This window comes from Ornithorhynchus anatinus, chromosome 14 (assembly GCF_004115215.2).
Source record: "Ornithorhynchus anatinus isolate Pmale09 chromosome 14, mOrnAna1.pri.v4, whole genome shotgun sequence".
Classification (NCBI taxonomy): Eukaryota; Metazoa; Chordata; class Mammalia; order Monotremata; family Ornithorhynchidae; genus Ornithorhynchus; species Ornithorhynchus anatinus.
In genome coordinates, this window is record NC_041741.1 from 2,024,914 (window position 1) to 2,048,175 (window position 23,262).

General features: G+C 46.8%; 1 protein-coding gene across 1 annotated transcript; it reads right to left on the bottom strand.

Moving 5' to 3' along the window:
• Positions 1-9,018: 9,018 nt before the first annotated feature.
• Positions 9,019-23,042, bottom strand: AP5M1 (adaptor related protein complex 5 subunit mu 1). The gene is made up of 8 exons (XM_001516592.5): positions 22,859-23,042; positions 20,053-20,698; positions 15,592-15,819; positions 14,521-14,660; positions 13,073-13,158; positions 12,725-12,843; positions 10,303-10,399; positions 9,019-9,247 (listed from the first exon to the last, which is right to left on the bottom strand). Exons 1-8 carry the CDS (start codon positions 22,930-22,932, stop codon positions 9,165-9,167), a joined length of 1,473 nt encoding a protein of 490 aa, XP_001516642.2. The 5' UTR covers positions 22,933-23,042; the 3' UTR covers positions 9,019-9,164.
• Positions 23,043-23,262: the final 220 nt, after the last annotated feature.

Genomic DNA, 23,262 nt, shown 5'->3' on the forward strand with positions numbered 1-23,262 from the left:
GTGCGGAGCACTGTACTACGCTTGGGAGATTAGAATACAACAGAATTAGCAGACACATTCCCCGCCCACGATAAGCTTACAGTCTAAAGGGGAGATACTTACTTACAAGAGCCTGAGGCTGGGAGTCAGAGGGCCTGGGTTCTGGTGTCATCTTTGCCGCTTGTCTGCCATGTGTGGACTCAGGGATGCTCCCTAAGCTATCTGGGCCTCAGTTTCCTCATCTGTAAAATATACATAATATACCCGCTCGCCCCACCGCTTTGGTCGTGAGCCCCATGAGACAAGGAGCGTGGCTCAGTGGAAGGAGCACGGGCTTTGGAGTCAGAGGTCATGAGTTCGAATCCCAGCTCTGCCACTTGTCAGCTGTGTGACTGTGGGCGAGTCACTTGACTTCTCAGTGCCTCAGTGACCTCATCTGGAAAATGGGGATGAAGACTGTGAGCCCCACGTGGGACAACCTGATTCCCCTGTGTCTACCCCAGCACTTAGAACAGTGCTCTGCACATAGTAAGCGCTTAACCAATACCAATATTATTATTAAGGAACCATGTCCTTACTGATTTATCTATTTGGATCCTATTGATGTCTATTTGTTTTGTTTTGTTGTCTGTCTCCCCCTTCTAGACTGTGACCCCCTGGTTGGGTAGGGATCGTCTCTATCTGTTGCCGAATTCTACTTCCCAAGCGCTTAGTCCAATGATCTGCACATAGTAAGCGCTCGATAAATACGATTGAATGAATGAATGATCTTGGCTCTACCCCAGGGCTTAGCACATAGTAAGTGCTTAATGACTGCCATAATTATTATGGGTCCCTATTTACGAAACAACCACTTTCCTCACTCAACTCTGGATGCTCTCCGCGGACTGATAAGTATAACGGAAAATGCCAAAAAGAGCTAATTAATAAAATACCTGGCTTAGAAGGCTACAAAGACTAATTTTTTGGACAAGCAAGATTAAGGCGTGATTGAAAGGTTAGGGAAGGGAGAGTAGATAACTTTTCCTGTTGGTGAACTTCCAAGAGGATTAAATTCCTCACAAATATTAATTATGAGGAACATTAACCTGTGTTCTTATTTTCGTAGATTTGGCAACTTCCCTTAAATGGTTCTTTAATCTCTGCCAAATTCTACTGCTTGTAAAACACCATACAATTTAAGGAGTCCCTGCCACTGAGGGGTAATTCTAAAACCTCTCCCGTCTTCCAGTTTGAGATGCCTAGGTCTCGTTTCCTTTTTTCAATAAAAAATTGAAATTTCTTCATCTTTTTAAATAATTCACGTTCTTTTGCTACCCTTTCAGGACAGGTTGTAATCAATAATTCACGTTCTTTTGCTACTCTTTCAGGACAGGTTATGATCAGTAATTTCACGTTCTTTTGCTACCCTTTCAGGACAGGTTATAATCAGTCATTTGTATTTATTGAGTGCTTACTCTGTGCAGAGCACTGGACTAAGCACTTGAGAGGGTACAAGAGAGTTGGTAGCCAGATTCCCAGCCGACAAGGAGCTTACAGTCCTGATAGCTTTGCTCTGCAAACAACAAATATCTTCCAAATGCGCGTTTCGCTCCTCTATCCAGTTACACATCAACAAAGAATAAATACTCTCATCCCCAGTTTAATTTAGCATTTTGATCTGCTTTTTTCTTGATTGATTTCAATTCCTGTCGAGAAAGTGGCATTAAGTATTTAGAAATAATTTTGCATTTGAGCCTTGAGTTTTAAAAGGGTGTTTTTCAAATGAACTTGATCCTAGTTAGTAAATCATAAATGCAAAGAATACAGTCTCTCTAAAATGGAATCTAAAAACCCAAGGTTTCCCACATTTTTCATCGGATCGAAGGTAACGTTAAATAACATTTATTGATTTTTCCAAATCAGGGCACTTCGGAGTCATCTTTTTGATTCCTTCTGCATCGTATTGCAGCCTAAAGAATAGCCCACTTGCTTGATGATGCAATTAAAACACTTTGAACACTTCAATAATAGAAGTGTAAACATTAGCTTTAATAATGGTTTCTTTGTGAATGCAAAGCTGAGGGCAATTTTTTTCCACCTCTAACTGAGCAGTGACTAGCTCGGTGCTGAAAGAATTTTTCAACAGCAATTTGCTAGATCTAATTTGCTTTTCAAGGTTAGTGATCAGCATTGTTTGGTAGCCTGTAAAAAGATCTATTCCTATTAATTCGGCTGGGTTATTTCTCCTGTTCTAGTCAGATTTAGTTTCCCTGGCAGTTCCACCACACAAGTTCATGGAATCAGAGTAACATCAGTATCCTGTGCAGGTCTACATTTTCAGGTCTCCGACGGGCTCCAATCTGCTCGGAAACAGATAATAAGCTGCACCTGCTAAGAAAGTGAAGAAATCTTACGTTTCCCTCTTCATTTTAGGGCTTGCTTCGCTCCTCCCTTTGGAAATGGGGAAATGGTCTTTTTTCCCTAATTGACTCTGCATTGGAACCCATCAGGCTATTACTGATATCTGTTCAAACCTGGTGATTTAAAACAAATTGAAAAAGCAACACGAACAATGACGAAACCTCTGCGGACTATGGATTTTCCACACCTAGTGCTCCAACGCTGACTTTTGGGGGAAAGTCTCTTACATTCAAGAGAATAGAACTGAGCTTAGAACAGTGACTGGCACATAGGAAGCGCTTAACAGATACTATTATTATTATTAATAACTGCAGACATAACCTGCCACATAAATTATTGAAAAACGTTTTCCCCCCTTACTGTGAAAAGTAACTCAAAACCATAAGAGAAAATATGTAGTTATTCACTTTCTTTTTGCAACTCCTATTCTTGACTGATCTCTGATGAGCACTTTTATCTCCCAGCTCTCCCCCAGTGTTCATGTGGGATATTTATTTTAAACCCCCCAGTTCCAGACGTTTGCAGTTAACTTGATCTGCAAAGATAAATACGTTTCACCTTCTGTCCAGCCCACGCTAAACCTCTGTTAGCCCAAATCACAAGAATTGAGGAACTTCAGTGGGATCTCTCCCAATATGTCTGTCCTCTTCTTTGAAACTGAAGCATCGAACGGTAATTTCATGTTGAAAACAGAAATGATCCTGAGTTTTGGGGGTTTTCATTTTCTTTTATGGATTCCCAACAGTTCTTTTCATTATCCATTTAATGCCCAGCAGAGGGCAGAGAAACTCTTTGAGAACATTGAATAATTTGGATAATTTGGCAAAGGTACCGCGGAGAACTGTCCTTTGTTTTCGTTTTGTTTGCTTGGCCGTGATTTATGTCAAAACTAAATCAGCAGTTAGCGTCTCTGGAAATCACATTTAAAGTAGTCACGCTGTGTGGTATTGGAATAACTCTCCTTTTTTAAAGGCCACCTTTTAGAAAAACCGCAAATCATTGACCCCCCATGATCTGATTGAGGTTAATACTTCCAGATTTGGAAGTTTGCATCTAGGGCTATGCACATTGGACCATTAGGGAGGTAACTCAGTCTTTACTAATTAGCAGGAGCCCAATCAATCAATCAATAGTACTGACTGGCCACTGGTAGGCCCTTAAATCGGGATATTCCAGTAGGAAGAATGAAATAAAACTTGAAAATACGAGCCGGGATATCAGTCCTAGATTACTCGAGGTGACAGACGATTACTCTCCTAGACGACAGGCAAATTCAGGAAGAGTTGGTGACACTTTGGCAAATATTTTGTGAGCGTTAACTTTCTTTTTGCGTATCTGCCAGGCTGCTTAACTTTGTCTGTGGGCGTTGAGTTTCAACCCAGTTGATTTTGGACAGTCAATGGAGCAGCGGAGTGAAAGTGTCAGACTTTAATTTACAGATCTCCCTAGCTTAATGCAGTTTGGAATTCTAACTCAGATCCTAGGTTAAGTTTGTTGAATAGTATTATTTTAAGAATAATTTTAGTTGTAGCCTCAGAAATACAGCAGAATGCAAGGTAAATTTTAATCATTAGGAAATTCCAAATGTCCCATTAGAAACATTTTGGCATTATTTTGTACGTTATCTTCTAGGTCGTAAGGTCACTGTGGGCAGGGAACCTATCTGCTGACTCTGCTGTAGAGTACTCTCCCAAGTGTTTAGTATAGTGCTCTTTAACTAGTAAGCACTCAATAAATACCATTGCCTAACTGTGATTATGAAATCTGAGCTACAATTCTAAAACTATCAGGTAATTCTTGCTGCCTACATCCCTCTATTTTCTGTCTTAGCATATGAATGATTAATTACGCCACTTTACCCACACAGATAACACATATTCTCAAATTTTTGTTGAAAATAAAAAGCACAGAAATAATTGTTTTGGTGAGACAGTATGGGATATTGACTTGTAAATAGGTCCTGGGGAAGTTGCCAATTCAGTAGTATTTTCTTAGTATAAATTTATACAGGTATCTGTAAAATTAAGAATCATTAACTACTAAATATTTCATAATCAAATTGTCATTTTCAATGAGAAATATTCACCCTTCACTTAAAAATGCTTTAGCGCTTTTAAAACCTGGGCCTCAATCTTATGTCTGAGGAAAAGAACCTCCTCAAACATATACATCTATATGCCGATTCTTATATCATCTCTATGGGTTTAGATTTCCATTTCCAAAATCAATTTTACTTCTATGGCATTGCCAAAACACCTTCCCAACACGTGTTGGGAAAAGAAAAATAAATATTAACAGAGGGGGCAGAGACACACATGAATGAGACAAGGAGAAAATGAAATTTCAGGAGAAGTTGAAAAAAAGTGAAGAATTATCAGTCATTTCCGAGTTTTATTTTGCTGAAAAGCTCATTTAGATTACTGCGATTTTTTTTTTTTGGTCTAAGATGTTTTAGGTTTTATTTGGTCTAAGGTAGCTTCTTCTTATGATTCCTAAAATCACCTTGATAGTGGGCACTTAGGTTCTCCTTTCAAATCGAGACAAGAGGACCCCAAACCAGAATCTTCCCCCCACACCCCAGTCTTAGGGGGAAACAACTAAAAAGATGGAAATGGATCATTTAGTGCCATGAATTTTTGGTGGTGTTCGGAATCCAAAGAGGAGAGACAGACAGTCGCTTGACAAATCCAAAGCATTTTCCCCATGGAAGGTGAATCACGTCCGGGGTCTTTTGATTCCCCGGTCTCGGGCCCGCTGATTTGTGTATGTACATTTTAGCGCAGGGAACAAAATGAGAAGCTCTGTTTGGAAGATCTTATTGAAAAAGAAGCCCGGGTTTCCTAAAATCATTGTTGGCCAGAGCAAAAGGAACTGTTTGTCCTGTTACGTCAGAAATAAACTTCATTTGGTATTCAATTGACTTTCTAACTTAGCAGACAAGACTTTACATCTTCAAATACTGAAAATAAATTGCATTCTTGGCCCTTGCTTTAAAAGGTTATGGAGAATAAATGCACATGCTGGTTGGGTTCTAGTGATCTCCCTAATCTCAGTTGCACTTTGTCAGAACGAGGTAACTGGTAGTTAAGTGAAATACCCTAGATCAAAGGGGGATTAATCACCAACTGAATCCTTGCTGAATAAACCTGTCATTCAAGAAAATTATTTCCACTGAACTTAGCAGAGGATTGAAGGTATTTGCATAACAGGGACCGACGCACTTCAACCAGGTTAAAAGGTTCAGAATTCATCCCATGTTTAGCTTTTTGGCTCCTTTTCCTTTCAGCAGCCCTGTACAATGGTTTCTAATCTGATAATACAGCTAACTATCTAAATGATGTCAGAACAGGAAAGTATTGCAAAGTTTGGATGAGGGATGGATCAATTTCACTTTCAGTAACTCCTAAATCTGATTTGTTGGAATTTAAGATGTAATCCTTAAAAAAAAAAAAAAAAGTCCCTTAAACCTGAGGACTGTTTATTAACATCCCTTTTTTGACCTTTGTCTTAGTAACAACTGTTCCATTCCAGAGGCCCTTCGTGACCGTTCTACTCTTCCTCCTCTTTGGGGCGTTGTACCACTCTCCTGGTTGGTATTTGTGAAGAGCGAGGGCTAGAATTGGCCATTATGGGGCTATTGTGAACCTGAAATTGGCTTTGAAATCTGTGGATTAAAATGAAAAGGCACAAGACCAGAATCATTTTTCACTGAACCGAAATTTGAAGGAAGTCTGGTTTATCCATCCCTACCCCTAATAGCCCGGGAGAATTACACTAATTACGAGCAACAGGCGACATCCTCCTAGAAACCATTCCCTTAAGAATGCCTGATAACGGGCGGTCGGAGATTTCCGAGCGAATCGGTGTTTTTTCAAACCGAAGACGAGGTAGTCGAAGCGATGACGGACATTATACCGCCAACGCGTTCTCCTGTCTGACTTTAAAAGTTTTCAGTGGACTCTAGGAAAATTTGGAAAAGCAACCCCTCTTGGCCTCTTCTCAGTATCGTGACACATTTCACCAAACGCCCGGCTCGTGGAGCGCAACTTTGGCCGGCAGAAGCGAGTGCATTATAGGACAGATGTCAGGTGGTCTGTTTCATAATCATATTATGACACTAAAAGGAATCTACCTATTTGGGCAGGGAGAGGTCTCATCACTCGGTGTCTCCATGAAAGCACTTCTCTTGTGCCCTGAAAACCTAAAGCATCTTTCAAGTTGGAAAAAAAAAAATGGCAAAGAATGGCTATCAAAGAAAATGAATAAAATCCATATTGAGATAATTTTTTAGAAAATGATTGAAGTTTTAACCCAAGAAAGGACTCTTAGAGTGTCTTATAGCTTAGAATAAGAACATGTCAATCACGATTAAGCTTCTGGAGTCGGAATCCCTTTGAAATGCAGCTGTTTCTTCTTTAATTGTGGCGGCCGACTCTAAAGAAAAGAAAGGTCCAGCCTTAAAGATGAGTAAGGAATACAAAATAGCTCAGGATTAGTTGTGGAGTTCAAAGGTCACTAATTACACTAAGGAGTTCCCAGACACAGGGAAAACATTAGACAGGTCACCTACTGAACGGGAAGCAGACTTTGTCTTCAAAAATGATCCTGAAGAGACAGGTTTCTAGACAGAATCAAAAGCATCACAGCATGCCCAGCTGATCTCAATGGGGTGACAACAGGAGTTGGTTTGAGTTCTGCCATGTTCTGTCAGCCAGGGGTGGCTACAGATGGTATCGTTTCCTCTCATCCGCTTTCCTTCTTAGGTTCGCCTAGGTCTTTCCCAAGTTTCTGCGCTTGAGTCAGCAGAGAAAAGCTTTGAATCACCACTATTATTTAGAGCAGCTTCCCGAATAAGTCTTCAACTTCCACTGCCCCCTTCCCCCCTTTCTCAACACCCCGACCCGAGAATTACGAAGGCCTGGTGCTCAGGGAATGGGATGTTTCTCGACATCTACAAAGGATGCAGCTTATTAAAAATTGGGTGAAGTCACCCCATCTGTAATGCAAACATACAAGTGACGCTGCCGAGGATGGCTTTGCCAATTCTGCTCTCCCAAACACTTCTGGAAGGAGGTGGTCTTTGCTTCTTCCAGAATGCTGACTGATCACGAGAATAATAATAAACGCCGGGCGGGGATGAGGGACGGGTTCTACGCTTCCACCGGCGAAGACTAGTTCTGAACGCATGACTGTGGGCAAGGGTCGTGGTAAATGAACGCCGTAGATGAAATGTCTTTTTTAGAACCCAAGCCGGGGAGGAACAATGAGGGAAAAGACAAAGTTCAAATCCCAAAGGTTCTGTGCTGCCCTCGAAAATTCCACCGTTTTCCTTAAAGGAACTAGGGACTTTATGCAAGGTTTCTCCAGGAAAGGTTTTCAGGTCAGAATATCATAGAAATAGAATGGATTTAACAGGAGGACATTTGGCCTTACATTTTCCCTATTGCAGTTTGTTAATCAATACGTTTGATTAGTAGAGGGAGGCTGTAGGACCTGAAGGTTTCTTTCACTTCCGGGGTCTTTCGTGGGTGTCAAACGTTGTTTCTGCCGTCACAGCTATGAAAGATGGCAGTGAACTAAAATAATAATGACTGTGGTATCTGTAAGCGCTTACTATTCATTCAAACATATTTATTGAGTGCTTACTGGGTGCCAAGCACTGTTCTAAGCGCTGGGGGTCTCGTCTTACGCCGACGATCGTCTCGGATCCATATCGAAGCCATGGTAGTGGAGGCAATCCGGTCGGACACCGTCCCTATCCCACATGGGATTCACAGTTTTAATCCCCATTTTACAGGTGAGGTAACTGAAGCCCAGAGAAGTTAAGCCTCTTGCCCAAGTTCACACAGCAGGCATGTGGCAGGGCCGGGATTAAAAGCCACGTTCTCTGCCTCCCGGGCCTGTGGTCTTTCTGCGACGCGATGCTGCTCCACCAACTCGGTTAGTGAGGAGTGAACAGCAAAAATAGATGGACAGTGAAGAAACAAAGGACGTATTTTCATGGAAATGAACGAATTAATATTAAGAAAATAAACTACCTGAGATTGACATCAACTTAAATAGCCCTCTCCGTAACTAGGGTGACTTTTGAGCTACCAGATGACTTCTCTCACAATGGAATCCTTGATAGGGGTAAAATACAAAATGAACATTTAAGTAAATCTTTTTAAAAGGCACCTGTCAGCAGAGGCAATCTCAATCAAAACATCCTCCTTATGAAAAGTGCAACTCAGAAACCTTCATTAATGCAGAGCGATTTGATATTTAAGAGTGATTTTCAGTAAGAACACCTTAAAATAAAGACTCTGGTCCAGATTACCCAACAAGTCCACCGGACAATTTCCATGAACGTGAACCATTTGTGTGCAGTTTTCTCCTTTTCTTTCAGTAAACTGAATACTCAAGAAAGCAGAGTTTCCAAAAACGCCCACCATCGCTATACTCACCAACTAAAATCTAGGGTACATTTATTCTCTAAATGGCACTATAGTGTTGTGACCTTGACTAAGCAAGACTAAGGAGGCTAATTTTCTTGAATCATTTTGCCATTAAGTTTGTTAAAACTGACACCAAGGCAACAGGGGTTTGGCAGATCAGTTTAAAAGGCTTTTCTTCCACAACACACGAGAGTAAAAATTCTAAACAAGATCTTGAAAAAATTTAATCAATTAATGATTGTCACAGATAGGACACGCGCATACACATTAGAAGCAGCGATAAAAGATGATTGATTTTTATTTTTACTACATTGTTTATGCCTCATTTCTGTCAGCTGGAGACGATTACAAAAATAATGATCTGTAAACTACTGGGGCGGAGGCTTTGGAATTCCAGATGTAGTAATCAGAGGATATCAGTTCCCGGGCTAAAAAGTCAAAAAGAGAAAAAACAAACATTAAGTGCTTTTTTCTAATAGAGGACTTTAAGACTTTATTATATTGAACACTCCCAAGCGCTTAGAACAGTGCCGTGCACACAGTAAGCGTTCAGTAAATATGACTGATTGGGAGAACGCGATCCAAAAGCGATGGCAGACGCATTCCCTGCCCACGTCGAGCTTACAGAGCTGAAGATTTGGCTCCAGAATTGGGGAGACTCAGGATTCAAACACCGCAAACACCAGAAGAGAAACATATTTCAACTAGCAATGTTTCGATGATAAAGTTTGAATGAAAGATGCGCAATATAACCAGGGAGTTAACACTGCACAGACTAAGCTCGTCACGGGCAGGGAATATGTCTGTTATATTGGGGAAGCAGCGTGGCTCAGTGGAAAGAGCCTGGGCTTCGGAGTCAGAGGTCATGGGTTCGACTCCCAGCTCTGCCGCTTGTCAGCTGTGTGACTGTGGGCAAGTCACTTAACTTCTCTGTGCCTCAGTGACCTCATCTGTAAAATGGGGATTAACTGTGAGTCTCACGTGCTTACCCTGTATCTACCCCAGTGCTTAGAACAGTGCTCTGCACATATAGCAAGCGCTTAATACCAACATTATTATTATATTGTACTTTCCCAAGAGCTTAGTACGGTACTCTGCACGCAGTAAGCGCTCAATAAATATGATTGACTGAAGGAGACTATGAATTTATGTTTAGTGAGATGAATTTTGTCCCAATTTATCACCGATTTAGGCTGCCCTTAGTACAGAAGAACACTCAGTTCTCCTAAATGGTTGGTTTTAGGGCAGGAGAGAGGGCTGCCTTCTCAAAGAACCCACTAAAATTCAAGCTGTGGTACCCGCCTTTTCCAGTGTTGCATGTATGCAAGTGACCTCTTCCTCCAACACCCTGCTACACCAGATTCAAACACGCTCGTGTGACTCGAAGTACGTTACCTAAGCGTAGCGTTCTAGCCAAAATACCCAGTGAAAACCAGCGTCCTGACAGAACTGGGCTTGGGTGGGCGACAACTTGGCAACTTACATGTACTGATTTTGGGTTTTCCCGGAGAAAAGACTTGGACGGAATGCTGGTCCGCATAACACCCAGTGAGTGTGTAGTCTGGGATTCGGAAATAGAGCTAGGAGGAAACAGAAAAGCACAATCACACCAGACTACTCTTTGGCACAACTCTTCTAAAAGGTTACGACGCAACGGATTCTCACTCGGCGCTTCCTCGGTGAAGCTTCTACACAGTTCAGTTGTCATAGCACCGACGGTGGTGGTTTAAGCGCTTACTATGTGCCAAGCACTGGACTCAGAACTGGGGTGGAAACAAGCGAATCGGGTTGGACCCGGTCCCTGTCCCACGTGGGGCTCACGGTTTGAATTCCCGTTGTGCAGATGAAGCAACTGAGGCACAAGGAAGTGAAGTGACTCGCTCAAGGTCACAGACGAATGAAAGAGCGGGGATCAGAACCCGTGTACTTCTGACTCCCAGGCCCGGGCTCTACCCGCTAGGCCACGCTGCTTCTTATTAGACCCCAGACAACTGGGAACTACCATCTTCCCTGTCGTTTCAGGCTCTTTATCCTGCCCTTGGCCAGTCGACGAACTGGACATCAGTCGATCATATTTACTGAGCGCTTACTAGGTGCAGAGCACTGTAGTAAGCACTTGGGAGAGTCCAATATAGCAACATAACAGACACATTCCTTGCCTGCAACGACCTTACAGTTTAGAGGGCTGTAACCTGCTTGGCTCACCAGCTAATAATAACTGTGGTATCCGTTAAGCGTTTACTACGTGCCCAGCACTGCACTAGGCGCTGGGGTGGATACGAGCAAACTGGGTTGGACGCAAGTCTCCGTCCCACGTGGGGCTCGCAGTCTTCATCCCCATTTTTCCGATGACACAGCTGAGGCCCAGAGAAGTGAAGTGACTTCCCCAGGATCACACAGCTGACGTGGGGTGGAGCCGGGGTTAAATAAAAAATAAATAAAAAATAAATGTTGGTATTCGTTAAGCGCTTACTACGCGCAGAGCACTGGTTAGAACCCAGGTCCTTCTGATTCCCAGAGTTTAACAAATACCGCAGTTATTATTATTATTATAATACCCTGTAATTTAGTGCAATTTATTGATTTAGAGTAATATCTAATAATAATGTAGGTATTTGTTAAGCGCTTACTATGTGCACAGCACCGCTCTAAGCGCTGGGGTAGATACAGGGTCATCAGGTTGTCCCACGTGAGGCTCACAGTTAATCCCCATTTTACAGATGAGGTAACTGAGGCACAGAGAAGTGAAGTGACTCGCCCACAGTCACACAGCTGACAAGTGGTAGAGTTGTCTCCCCCTCTACAATGTACCTCATCTGTAAAATGGGGATGGAGACTGAGAGCCCCACGTGGGACAACCCGATTCCCCTGTGTCTACCCCAGCGCTTAGAACAGTGCTCGGCACATAGTAAGCGCTTAACAAATACCAACATTATTATTATTATTATTAAGCTTGTTGTGGGCAGGGAACGAGTCTGTTATTTTGTCGTATGCTATTTTCCCAAGCGCTCAGTACGGTGCTTTGCATGCAATAAATACCGCTGACCGACTGACCGACCAATAGGGCTTTGGAAGTGCCAGCTCCGGTTGGTGACGTGCTGTGTAACGGAAGCTTTTCCCATTTTCTAAACGAGAAAACACAGAGAGAGCAACGGGTCTGGACCTCAGAGGGCCACAGTTCTAATCGGGCAATTCAGAGAACTAACCTGGGCCTCAGTTTCCTCACCTGTAAGATGAGGATTCAATACCCGCCCTCCCTCCGTTTAGACGGTGAGTCTCAACTGGGACGGGGATTGTGTCCGGCCTGACGATCTCGTGTCTGCCCCAGCCCTTAGCGTAGGGCTTGGCCCATGGTAGAGGCTTAACAAATACCCTCATCTTCACTATTAGGATTAGAAGCACGGGCCCTCTCTCTCCGTCTCTCTCCTGGCGAGAGCATTTACAGACGCGGCTGCTGGTGCCCAAAGCTGGAGACAGCAGAGATGAACCCTGCTGACGGTCCAGTCTCAACTCCGGCGTGATTGTGGGTTCGCTCCAGAGCAAAGTGCTGGATCGGACGCTGTGGATAATTCAGGAAACGAAGAAAACCGGATCCCTAACCTTCGTGATTTTCTAGGGGAGGGAGAAAGGAAGCAGCGTGGCCTAGGAGGCAGAACCCGGGCCTAGGAGTCAGAAGGAGCTGGGTTCTAATCCCGGCTCCGCCACCCGTCTGCCGGGTGACCTTGGGCAAGTCACTAAACAGAGCCCCAGAGAAGTCGAAGGGCTAACGTGCAGACAAAAAGCACCGATCTCCTACAGCAAAGGGGACGTCGGGTAGACGACGGTGAACATCTTCGGTTGTGACAGATTTAAGATTTTTGACCCAACATCCCTCTTCGCTCCAACACGAACACGCCGCCGCTTACTTTTACGTGTGCGGTTTCCCCGATGCAGATGGGGTCGATGGGCTGCTGCCGTTGGCTTGCGGCACCAAAAGCCACAGTTCCCGTCAGAGAAACCTCCAACGACTTGGGGAACTTTTGACCTGAAGGGAGAAAAGTGGTAGAAACGGTGTTTATCGAGTACCCACTGGGTGCAGCGGGTTGCGCTGAATGCTTGGGGAAGTACGACCCGGAGACGCCGGGGGCTCCCTGCCCACAAGCGGCCGACGCTCTACCGTACCGTCGTTCGGCCATTTTAAATTTACAGGAGTTGACCGGAGAGGACGGGAGGAGGAAAAAAAAGAAAGGAAAAGGGAAGGAAAAAAAGCTCACCGAGGATCCAGATCAGCGAACTTTTCTCTCGAGATAGGTCTAGCTGGCCGGAGCTAACCTTGTACTCCAGGTGTGTGATCGGTCCCCTGAAAGAGAATACGAGAGGTGCGCCGTTGAAACACGAGCAGGCCCGGGGGCTGAAAGAGGCCGTGTCAACGACCTCTGAGTAGGGGACTCTCCCAAGCGCTTAGTACAGTGCTCTGCACCCAGTAAGCGCTCAGTAAAGACCACCCATTAAGCAAAGCGCCCAGTGAGCTTTCCTAGAGGACACGACCCGGCGCCTCCTGAAACACTGCAGGGGAGAAACTTCCTGCTCCACCCACCTTCCCTTATTCATTCATTCAGTCGTATTTACTGAGCTCTTACTGGGTGCACAACACTGTATTAAGCACCTGGGGGACTACAGTACAACAATAAACGGACACATTCCCTGCCCACATCGAGCTTACAGTCTACAGCCTCAGGTCTGGGTCCCAACCCACTTCAGCGGACCCATGGGCCGCCCGCTTGCCCGCTGTCCCCGACACCGGCAGGGCACGAATCGTGAGGGCTTGGGGGGGGGGGGCCCAAGAATCGGTATTTGATTAGCGATGGTAATGATCAAGGTCTCATCAAGGTAGCGAGCTCTGTGCTGAGCACTTCCGCTGATACGAGATGATCACGCTGGACACGATCCTTGTCCACAGGGTAGAGAGAGCAGGGCTTGTGTGGGTTCCCCCATCCTTCATACCTGTAATTTATTATATCTGCCGTTTAGTTATTGTATCTTTAATTCCCTTCGTTGTGGGCAGGGGATTGTCACTGTTTATTGCTATATTGTTCTTTCCCAAGCGCTTAATACAGTGCTCTGCACATGTGAAGTGCTTAATAAATATGACTGAATGAATATCTGTAATTTATTTATCTATTGATATTACTGTCTTCCCCCTAGACTGCGAGCTTGTTGTGGGCAGGAATGCGTCTGTTGTTATATTGTACTCTCCCAAGTGCTAGTACAGTGCTCTGCACACAGTGAGCACTCAATAAATACGACTGACTGAATGAATGAATGAATGAACGAGTGAATCCCAATACTGCGGTTTTCCCGGAGAGCTACTTATTCCTATTCATGTCCTAGACTGTAAGCTCGTCGTGGGCAGGGAATGTGTCTGTTTACTGTTCTCTCGTACTCTCCCAAGCGCTCAGTACGGTGCTTTGCACAGAGTAAGCGCTCAATAAATAAGACTGAATGAATAAACACTAAGACCGGCTTTGGGGCGGCTTGATTAGCCGGGCCGATCGACTGGAAAACGGAAACACTTTAGTCAGACTAATCGAGTCGTTTTCTACCTTCCTGGCTGGCAAAGTCTGCTAGCCCTCGTGATGAGCCGAAGATCTCTCCGAAGATTCACGAGAAGGAAAATGTACCTAAAGTGGCCCCTGAAACTTCTGATCTGCAAGTCTCTGACCTGTTATAAAAAGGAATGCGAGCTTCGCAGTATTCAAAGCCGTTTTTTACACTCTCGTGGAGTTTCAAGTGTACTGATAGTTTTAGCTGCCCTTCTTCCTCCTTCAGTTGGTAAAATCCCAGAATTGGGGGGACAGGCACCTGGAAGAGCAAACAGGTTTTAATAACCACTTGGGAATCATTCCCCCCCCCCCCCCCCCCCAATAAGGCAAAGCTAACCGACCGAGGGCTTACTGTGGGCAGAGCACTGCACTGAACGCTTGGGAGAGTCCAATACGCTAAAGCTGGTAGATATGAACCCTTCCCTCAAGGACTCTGCAATCTAGTGGAGAAGGCAGATGCTAAAATAAATGAGGCGTAGGGGAATCAACAGAGTAAAACGATTTTGAACGCCAGGCCCGTGGGGGTATGGGTGGGGTGGCTAGCAAAGTGGTTAAGGAACAGGGATTTAAAGTGCATAAGTGACACAGAAGGAAGACTAGGGTAGGGGGATGAGTCGGAGACGGCTTCCTCGAGGAGATCTGATTTTAGGACCCATCTTTCCCTCCCGTAGTTAGCTACGAACCGCAGCGAATGCTCCGGTGCTCACTCCCCGGCTTCCTCTCCCCAATCCCTTACCATTTTGGGGCATATTCTTTAACTCTGCAGCTTCCCCCTATTGCAAGTAATTTTAGGGTTTGTCTTTGGGGTGGGGGGGACGTTTACCAACTGTACTGTACTCTCCCAAGGGCACAGCAGGCGCTCAGTAAATAGCATCGATCGACTGAACCACCCACTTTGAGAAGGCTCCTCTCTTAAGAAGCAGGAGGGCCACATGGAAAGAGCCGAGGACCTGGAGTCGGCAGACCTGGATTCTAATCCTGGCCCCGCCACTTGCCTGCGGCGGGACGTTGGGCAAACCACCTGGCTTCCCTGGGCCTCGGTTTCCTCACGTTTAAAACGGGGATTAAAAACCTCTTCTACCTCCCCCGCGTGGGACGGGGACCGTGTCTGACCTGATCGGGCCCTCTCTCCCCCAGCACTTAGCACGCAGTAAGCACCTGAAGACGACCACAGTCGTCGGGAGTATTACCTGAGATGTATAGTGGCAAAGATGGAAGGGGTCGAGAGGAGGAGTGAATGGAAATTTGTAAGGCCCGCCGAAGGCGGAATCGTCCCCCGCGTCGACGCTGCAGGAGGTCAGGATGGCCGAGTCCAGGGAGGTCACACACGGGTGGACCAGGATGTCCTGGAGGGGAGAACCATTGCTGGGCAGATTCAAGCTGACGGTCACAGCCGGCATGACGCCTTCCAGGTCGCACTTTCAAACACACAAGCAGACGGAAAGTGACTATTCTGCCCACAGTGGGAAAACGGACACAAATCGTGCCGCTATCCCCCCGCGGGTTCCGGAGACTCATATGCAGCAGTGACTTCTAGCATCTATTCCTTCTCCGTTTACGTTCGTTTCCAAATCCCCTACGATATCGATAAACGATCCTTGGGAAACTCAAAGCTACGAATACCATAAAAAAACCAAAAAGCTCGTTGTGGGCAGGGAACCTATCTGTTTATTGTACTCGACCAAGTGCTTAGCACAGTGATTTTGCACAGCAAGCGAATGAATGAATTAAAAAAAGCTGTTCAAAGGCAGGTCATTTAAAATGAGGTGGCCACATCAACTACGGCACTTTACGAAACTGCGATAGGAGCCTCATATAAACTTTCATTCATTCAATAGTATTTATTGAGCGCTTACTATGTGCAGAGCACTGTACTAAGCGCTTGGAATGAACAAGTCGGCAACAGGTAGGGCCAGTCCCTGCCGTTTGACGGGCTTACGGTCTAATCGGGGGAGACGGACAGACGAGAACGATGGCGATAAATAGAGTCAAGGGGAGGAATTCGTGCCTTGCACATAAAGTTCGTTTACTCAAATATTCAAACCCGCCGCAGTGATATGATGAGAGGCAGCATGGCTTAGTGCAAAGAGCCCGGGCTTGGGAGCCAGAGGTCGTGGGTTCTAATCCCGGCTCCGCCACTTGTCTGCTGCGTGATCTGGGGCAAGTCGCTTCACTTCCGTGCCTCAGCTACCTCATCTGTAAAATGGGCATTAAGACTGGGAGCCCCACGTGGGACAATCTGATTATCTTGTATCTACCCCAGGGGCTTAGAACGGTGCTTGGCACATAGTAAGCGCTTAACAAATACCAAAAGTATCATTATTATGAGAGATAATTTCCTCCCCCACACCAGTGAATTATCATCCGCCGTCTTTAAGGGCTTAATGAGCTAGCTCATCAGTCTTTAATATGACTAGCGTTAATTCTTTTGGGAGGGAATCCTTTCTGGTAAGCAGTCCCCAGACCACGGTAATCAAAACCATTACAAATAAAGGGAATTTAGGTATACCTGATGATAATAACGATGACGATAATGCCTTGAATTTGCAGAGAATTTTTTCCCAAAGCGTTTTCAAATGCTGTATCTCATTTGATCCTCTCAACACCCCTGTGAGGGTGGAAAGGAAGGAGAGGCAGAGACTCCCGCCCCCCTTTTTCGGATGAGAACACTGAGGCCCAGAGAGCCTACGGGACTACTTGCCGGAGGCAGAGTTAGGACTAGAAACCAAGGTCCCATGCACTTTCTACTAGTCCAAGCTCACTGAACTGGAAAACACCGTCCGCTGAGCTGAAAATAAGAGCCTTCGATAAGCAAGTGGATGAGCACGCTCCACCTTATGAGAACTTTCTTTTTTCTCCTTTTTCAAAAACAGCACATTCTAGAGATAATAAAAATCACGGTATTTGTTAAGCACATAGGCGCTGTTCTAAGCGCCGGGGTAGATATGAGCTAATCGGATCGGTCCCGGTCCCTGTCTTAATCCCCAGTTTACAGATGAGGTAACTGAGGCACAAAGGAGTGAAGTGACTTGCCCCGGGTCACCCAGCAGACAGGTGGAGCCAGGATTAGAACCCAGGTCCTTCTGACTCCCAGGCTCAGGCCCTACCCACTACGTCACGCTGCTTCCCCAGCGAGATCTGATGTCAGTGAAAAGAAGCAGTCCACCTCTTGGAGTTTTATTAGAAACAAAGACCAGAATTTTTGAGCTATCATTTAAAAAAAGGCTTATTACTGTGAGCAGGAAATTAACCCTCTAACAGCCTCCAAACCGCCACTGCTCACAGAGGGGATTAAATTACAAAAGACACTAAGAATACACGGGATTTTGAAGTTCTCCTCGACAAAGGAGGACAAATTGTCAGTTTGCGGACACGCGCTTGCGTCTAAGCCTTATGATTTAGTTGCTACTTTGAACTCTAGCCCGTAGATACGGAGGAATAGCAGTTACGTATCGACATCTAGGGTAAAACACTCTAAATGACCAAAGTCGGCTTGGAGAAACCGAAGCAAGTTTAAAATGTTACTTAACTGCATCTGCAGCATGTTGACGCGCAAGGATTTAATTTCTGATCATTATTAAGCGTGCCATTTAATCACTGACTGATGTATTAATATCACCGTTACGCCCTCCCTAATCCTTACCCTTAAAAGGGTGCCCGGCAGGAGCGATATGTTCTATTGGCTCATTTGAAACAAAAAGCCTTTCGAATGACTTCAGATATCAATTTAGAGATTAGTCAATTTTACCTCCTAGAAGACCAAGTGGAAGACTGAAGAGGCGGACAAGAAAAGTAACCTTCCTACAAGTTTCTATCCACCCAGTCTATACAGGCGAAGCTCAAAACAAGCTGGGATTGAAGGGCATCACCTGTAATAGTGACAGCCAGGGCAATGTGTCTGTTTAATAATAATAATGTTGGTATTTGTTGAACGCTTACTATGTGCAGAGCACTGTTCTAAGCGCTGGGGAGATACAGGGTAATCAGGTTGTCCCACATGAGGCTCACAGTCTTGACCCCCATTTTACAGATGAGGGAACTGAGGCACGGAGAAGTTCATTCATTCATTCAATAGTATTTATTGAGCGCTTACTATGTGCAGAGCACTGTACTAAGCGCTTGGAATGTACAAGTCGGCAACAGATAGAGACGGTCCCCGCCCTGTGACGGGCTCACGGTCTAATCGGGGGAGACGGACGGACGAGAACGACGGCGATAAATAGAGTCGAGGGGAAGAACGTCTCGTAAAAACAGTGGCAACTAAATAGAATCAGGGTGGTGTACGTAAGTGACTTACCCAAAGTCACACAGCTGAGAAGTGGCAGATCCGCGATTCGAACCCATGACCTCTGACTCCCAAGCCTGCACTTTCCACTAAGCCACGCAGCTTCTCTGTTTATTGTGCGATGCCCTGCGCTAAGAGATTGGGAAAGTACAAGAGAAAGCACCGCGGCCCAATGGGGAGAGCGTGGGCCTGGGAGTCAGAAGGGCCTGGGTTCCTCTACCGGCTACCCCACTTGCCTGCTGTGTGTCCTTGAGCAAGTCACTTCACTTCTCTGAACCTCAGCTACCTCATTCACGATAATAATGATAGCATCTGTTGAGCGCTTACCATGTGCCAAGCACTGTTTTAAACGCTGGGGTACATACAAGGTGATCAGGTTGTCCCGCGTGGGGCTCACACTCTTTATCCCCATTTTCCAGATGGAGTAACCGAGGCACGGGGAAGTTAAGTGGCTTGCCGAGGGCACACTACACTCGTCTGGAAAATGGCCATCAAGACGGTGTTGGACAGGGACTGCATCCAACCCAATTATTGGTTGCTGCATTGTACTTTCCCCGCACTTTAAGTACAGTGCTCTGCACGCAGTAAGTGCTCAGTAAATACGATCGAATGAATTACCTTGTATCTACCCCTGGGTTTAGTTCAGCGCCTGGCCCTCAGTAAGCAGCGTGGCCCAGTGGAAAGAGCCCGGGCATGGGAGTCAGAGGTCATGGGTTCGAATCCCCGCTCTGCCATTTGTCAGCGGTGTGACTGTGGGCAAGTCACTTCACTTCTCTGTGCCTCAGTTCCCTCATCTAATAACGTGGGTATCTGTTAAGCGCTTACTACGTGCCGAGCACTGGTCTAAGCGCTGGGGTAGACACAGGGGAATCAGGTTGTCCCACGTGGGGCTCCCGGTCTTCATCCCCATTTTACAGATGAGGTCACTGAGGCCCCGAGAAGTGAAGTGACTTGCCCAAAGTCACACAGCCGACAAGCGGCCGAGCCGGGATTCGAACCCCTGACCTCTGACTCCAAAGCCCGCGCTCTTTCCACTGAGCCACGCCGCTTCTTTGTCACCTGTCAAATGGGGATTAACCGCGAGCCTCACGTGGGACGACCCGATGACCCTGTATCTCCCCCAGCGCTTAGAACAGTGCTCGGCACCTAGTGGGCGCTTAACAAATACCAACATTATTATATTATTAGTATTAAGCGCTTACCAAATAGCCTAAAACAAAACCCAAGACGGGTTCCCGGCCCGCCAAGGGCTGAGACTCTCGAGAGGGAGGCGGCCACAGAAATTCCGGTCATCTCGTAAAGCTGAAATTCTGCGACTCCGTCTCTCCCGCCGATACCCGCGTCGGAAAGGGAGCAGCCACCTCACCTTACAAGTCACGGTTCCGTAGACCTGCCAGATGTCGGCTACATCTCGCTTGTCATACTGCATGGATTTGACTTTTTCGGTAATGCCGATCGTAACCTGGGCTTTTCCTCTGTATAAGCTGGCTTTCCACGCCGGCTGCCTTTGGGGGGGATTGACCGGAACCACGCCGGGGCCCTCGAGCAGACCCGCCAGGTTGTCGTCTAGCAAAACGCCAAAGGGACAAGCCTGCATGAGTAAAGAGGGCAACTGCCCCACTTTCGCAGTCAGCTCGGCTTCGTTCCTCGGGCTGGAATTCAGGAAATCCAGCATCCCGAAGAGGAGAGCGAAGGCTTGGGAGACGCCGCTGACGCCGATGAGAGGGGGCCGTGGGGTCAGGGGTCCCTCGACCAGCGGCACGGAAGCGTAGATCAGACCGTTCTTCTGAAAAGCCACAACGGGCCAGAGTTCCCCTTCTCCGACGGGAAGCCCGTAAACCGAGGTCTTGTTGATTCGGGAGCAGCCGTCTCGCCGCTCCACGTAGTCCTCCTCGTCGCCCGTCAGGCGGAGCTCCAAAAGCAGGGCTTGGAGGAAGGGGCCGTCGTCGGGTAAGGGCAGGTAGCCCGCTCCGTTGAAGCCTCGGGCTCGCTTTTCGACAGTCGGGTACCTTCTGCGGTTGCGAAACCAGAGTGGGTTACGAGGATCGCTGCCGCTCGCGTAGAAACCAAAACGCTTCGGACGAGGGAGCGCTGGACGACGACCGAACCCTAGCCGTTCTCTGGATTCTCCCCCCGGGAGATGATAATATCGGTTAAGCACTTACTAGGTGTAAAGCACTGTTCTAGGCACTGGGGTAGCTACAAGCTAATCGGGTTAGACGCAGTCCCACGTGGGGCCCACCATCTTGATCCCGATTTTCAAACTAATAATTACGGTATTCGTTAAGCGCTTACCAGGTGCAGGGCACTGTTCTGAGGGCTGGGGGAGATACAGGATCATCAGGTGGTCCCACGTGAGGCTCACAGTCTTCATCCCCATTTGACAGATGAGGGAACTGAGGCAACGAGAAGCGACTTGTCCACGGTCACGCAGCTGACAGGTGGCAGAGCCGGGATTCGCACCCGTGACCCCCTGACTCCCAAGCCCGGGCTCTTTCCACTGAGCCACGCTGCTGGTGGGGGCCCAGAGAAGCGACTTGCCCAAGGTCACACAGCGGACGAGTGGCAGAGCCGCGATTCGAACCCAGGTCCTTCTCACTCCTAGGCCCGGGCTCTCTCCACGAGGCCACGCTGCTTGCCAAGAGACTCATTCAATCGTATTTATTGAGCGCTTACTGGGTGCGGAGCACTGGCCTAAGCGCTTGGAACGTACAGCTGGGCAACAGATAGAGACCATCCCTGCCCAACGACGGGCTCACAGTCTAGAAAGGGGGAGACAGACGACAACACAAAAACAAGTCATCAGGCATCAATACCATCAGAATAAATAAATGGAATCATAGGTATATACACATCATTAATAAAACAGAGTAATAGATAATATATAAATACACAAGAGATGACCTCTGTGGGGTCAAACTTTTTATTTAAAAGCAAATAAAAGATTTGCTTTTATTGAAAAGCCAACTTTTTATTTAAAAGCAAAAAGCAGAGATCTATAAGAGCTACAAAGGTGCTAGTCCTATAGAGATGGCACATGACCTTCAAGTTCACTAACCAAATTCTTGCAGGATGTGTAGTTTTGGGGAGAAAAAAAGTTTTACTCAGATATAATTAATTAAATTACTCTTAAAGGTCCTAAGGGCAGCAGGAAAGAGGGCTTTTGGAGCTACAGGGCCTTTGGAAGAAGAGGTAAAAAGAGGTAATTGGGCTAAGAGCTGGGGTTGTAAGAGAAGCAGCGTGGCTCAGTGGAAGGAGCCCGGGCTTGGGAGTCAGAGGTCGTGGGTTCGAATGCCGGCTCCGCCACCTGGCAGCTGTGTGACTTTGGGCAAGTCACTTCACTTCTCTGTGCCTCAGTTCCCTCATAATGAAGACTGGGAGCCCCACGCGGGACAACCTATTACCTTGTATCTCCCCCAGCGCTTAAAACAGTGCTTGGCACTTAGTAAGCGCTTCACAAATACCAACATTATTATGATTATCGGTGAAATGGGGATGAAGACTGTGAGCCCCACGTGGGACAACCTGATCCCCTCCATCCCCCCAGCGCTTAGAACAGTGCTTCGCACCTAGTAAGCACTTAAGAAATTCCATTATTATTATTTTAGCAAATATCATTATTACTATTTTAACACTTGCCATTATTATTTTAACAAATGCCATTACTATGATTTTAACAAATGCCATTATTATAATTATTTTAACAAGTGTAATTATTGTTATTTTAACAAATGTCATTATTGTTATTATTTTAACAGATGTCATCATTATTATTATTATTAACAAATATCATTATTATTTTAACAAATGTCATCATTATTTCAACAAATGTCATTATTATTATTTTAACAAATGTCATTATTATTATTTTAACAAATACCCTCATGATGGCTATTTTAACAAATGCCGCTATTATCATCGATTTTCCCCCCTTTTACAGATGAGGAAACCGAGGCCCAGAGAGGTCAAGGGGCCCGGCCCAAGGTGGCAGAGCAGTGACGGGACGGGGGCCCGAGGGCTCGGGACGCCGTCGGCGCGGAAGAAACCCCCCCCCCCCCCCCACGGTATTGTTCGGGAGGGGCGGCGGGATTCGAACCCGGCTCCCGGTGAGTCCCGCGGCTCTAACCGCGGGGCCGCCCAGCCCCCGGCAGGGCTTCCCCGCGCCCCGTTACCTGGAGAACCTCACGGAGCCGCCCCGCGAGGTGGCCGGGTCGTGGCTGAGGAGCCACAGTCCCCGCTGGGCCATGGCAGGTCCCAGCGTTCAGCTCAGAGTCCCAACCCGAGCGTCTAGACGGGGCCCGACGGCGGCCGGGGGCGTCCAAACTTCGCCGCGCGGTCACGAGGCGCTCCCCCCCCGCCAGAGATCTACGCGCATGCGCCGTGCCCACGGAGCGCCGTCCCCCTCCCCCGTACGTCGCCCCCTCCCTACGTCGCCCCCCCCGTCCCGACGTCGCCCCACTTCCGGTGTGTGAGGCGACGACGATGGGCGCGGCGTTGGGGGCCCCCGGGCCCGTGTGAGGAGCGGCCGCCCGTCCGCCCGCCCGTCGGGGCCCTCCGCTTCATGGCCGCCCCGACA